This window comes from Patagioenas fasciata, chromosome Z (assembly GCF_037038585.1).
Source record: "Patagioenas fasciata isolate bPatFas1 chromosome Z, bPatFas1.hap1, whole genome shotgun sequence".
Taxonomy (NCBI): domain Eukaryota; kingdom Metazoa; phylum Chordata; class Aves; order Columbiformes; family Columbidae; genus Patagioenas; species Patagioenas fasciata.
In genome coordinates this window covers 16876972-16879735 of record NC_092560.1, presented here as the reverse complement: position 1 = coordinate 16879735, position 2764 = coordinate 16876972, and the positions used below count along the sequence as shown (strand labels likewise).

At 61.8% G+C, this 2764-nt stretch overlaps 1 protein-coding gene across 1 annotated transcript; it reads left to right on the top strand.

The window, feature by feature from the left end:
• Window positions 1–1103: 1103 nt before the first annotated feature.
• Window positions 1104–2237, top strand: CARTPT (CART prepropeptide). The gene is made up of 3 exons (XM_065861490.2): window positions 1104–1247; window positions 1331–1414; window positions 1502–2237. Exons 1-3 carry the CDS (start codon window positions 1104–1106, stop codon window positions 1607–1609), a joined length of 336 nt encoding a protein of 111 aa, XP_065717562.1. The 3' UTR covers window positions 1610–2237.
• The last annotated feature ends 527 nt before the right edge of the window (window positions 2238–2764 follow it).

The window sequence follows — 2764 nt, the reverse complement described above, 5'->3', positions numbered from 1 at the left end:
GTGCCACTGCTTTTCTCAGTGGGGAAGCAGCTCCTGTCTTCCTCCTGCCCTCACTACAGCGATGAGGCCTGGGCAGGTTTGGCAGTGCCAGGGAGCTTTTCAGACGCAGCGTTAATGAACATGAGGCCACTGTGCTTGCAGAGCCAAGCATCAGTAGGAAGGTCTGAACACACACGAGTGTGCTGATACTAGGTCTCCTTTTTGCAACTGTATTTCTTCCCTCCCCAAGAGGAGGTGGCTTCACTTCACACACAGGATGGATGACACTCATTAAACATCGCTCAGTAATTTGCCCTCAAGCACCTTTTCACAGTTGTGCTCCAAGCACCAGCAACTACTTTTTGCTTTGGCCTTTTGACGCTGATTCTTACCTTTCTCTCCATGGCCCTGAGCCTTCCTGCCTTGTTGGCAGTTCCACCTGTCCTCATTCAAGCAACCCTTCCCCACCAGCTGGTTGCTCACCATCTTTATATTCCCCCCTTACCTGACTCCTTCAGGTTAACCCTTCCACCCTAGCTCTTCCTCCCACCACATCATGCTTTTCTTTAGCCCACAGGCTACTAGCTCTCCCTCCTCTCAGATCCCTGACTTGATTTCCAAGCCTGGTGTCCCTGACAAACCAACCTCCACTCGCTTCTATGAGTGTCCACTGGCTCCCCAATCTCTCCTCCTTCCTGACCCCCACAGGTGACAGAATGACCTCCCACTTGGTTTCGGACAACATGGGGTGAAACAGCCCTTCCCCGTGGACAGGACTCAGGGTTTGTGGTCAGGCAGGCGGGCAGACCAGGCCGCTTTCCCCTCCTTCAGTCTCAGAGGCGGCTCTGCTGCTTGTGCCGAGCCGGACTGGACAGAGGCTGAGACGTGCCGGGGGAAAGCTTTTGGGGCAAAGCCGGGTGGCCAGGAGGAGAGAGGTGCCGAGCCGTGCCGAGGTGCGATAAGCCGAACTGAGCCGTGCCGAGGTGTGGTAAACAGAACTGAGACGCGCCGAGCGGACCCGATCGTGCGGTGCCGAGGAGCAGCGCGGCGGCGGGGGGCGCTGACGCACGGCGGGGCGGGCGCGGCGCTATAAAGCGGCGCGGCGGCGGCGGGGCGGCAGCACCATGGAGAGCTGCCGGGCGCTGGCGCTCTGCGCCGTGGCGGCCGCGCTGCTGCTGGGCGCCCGCGGACAGGGACCGACGCCGCCGCGCCGCGCCCGGGACCTGGGATTACTCGGTGGCGGCGGCGCCTCCCGGGAGAAGGAGCTGGTGGGGCAGGGAGCCGGGGCCGGGGTCGGGGGCGCTGCCCGGGAGAGCGCGGCCTGACGCGGGATGTTGGGGTCTCTCGGCAGATTGAGGCGCTGCAGGAGGTACTGGAGAAGCTGAAGAGCAAGCGGGTCCCGCACTACGAGAAGAAGTTCGGGCAGGTGCCCATGGTGAGTGCCGAGGCGGGGCGGGACGCGACGGGACGGGACGGGGCGGCCGCCGCCGGGGTCCCCCTCACCGCCTGCTGCTGCCCGCAGTGCGATGCCGGGGAGCAGTGCGCCGTGAGGAAGGGGGCCCGCATCGGGAAGCTCTGCGACTGCCCCCGGGGGACTTCGTGCAATTCCTTCCTCCTCAAGTGCCTGTAAGCGGGACCGCCCCGGGACACGCCGCCGGGAGCGCAGGCACCGATGTCTCCCCGCCCCGACGTGCCGGCTCGGGGCTGCGGCGGCGACTTCTCGCGCCTCGTCCGGCCGAGAAACGCAGCGAGAAGACCCCGCATCGCCCGTGTAACGCCGTCCGTGACATCCGACATCCGTGGAGCTGTTTTGTTTCTCTCCCCTCCGTCCCTTCCCCTCCCTCCCTTCCTTCCTTCTCTGTTTGATTTTGTCCGTCCAGGAAAAACTCAGCCCGTGCCTTGCCAAGTAGTGGTGCCGATTGCAGTGTTGTACCGGTGCGGAACCGAGCCGTGCCCGGGAGCGGGGCTGGCCCCGTGCCGTTCCCCGAGGTGCCCAGCTCCTTCCTGACGCGGGAACCATCCGTCCGCTGCCGGCCGGAGGCGCCGGCGCAAGGGGATCCTCCGGGTAGTTGTGAGGGTGGGGGGGGCGGCAGATGTGTTCCAAGCACTCTGACCCCCTTCTTTTGCCCCGCAGCTGAGAGGGCCCAACTCGGCACAGCCCAGAGGGAGCGGTGCGCAGCCGGCGGCGGCTTTCAGTCGCACTACTGGCTTCAGGCCAAGTCCAGCTGTGCTCACCCTGCACTGGAGAAGTCCTGCATGAGATACTGGGGGCTTTCAGGGGTCCGGCACTAGCCTGGCTGGGGGGGGGCTGGGGGGGAGCTGGAGGAAATTGGTTGCTTTACCAGAGCCACCACGGAGAGAAAGCTGTCTGGATCCGTTGCAAACTACCAGGGGATATCTTAGTCACCTACACCAAATTGCTCACGTTTCTACAATGAACTGATGTACATATGTCCATCCCCCACAGGTACACTGTGTGTTTCAGCAAACTCATAACATGTTTTAATCCTTTGTTTGTCTCTGTTAATAAAGTCACTGTTCCGATGACAGTGTTTCGGAAGACGTTTTAATTTCACGCAAAGCAATTCCTGGCAGTCGGAGAGGCTGAGGGTTACTCCAAAATTACTGCAACCACCTGCATTACTGTGTGCTTTAGCCAGGCTGGTGGCCAGGTCAGGACAGGGCTGGAAACTGAGGTTCATTTCTTCTGGCGCTGGCTTGGACAATGGCTGCTCCCTGCCCCACAGGCACCCAGTGGGACCAAGACAGGTGTAGACACTTTGGA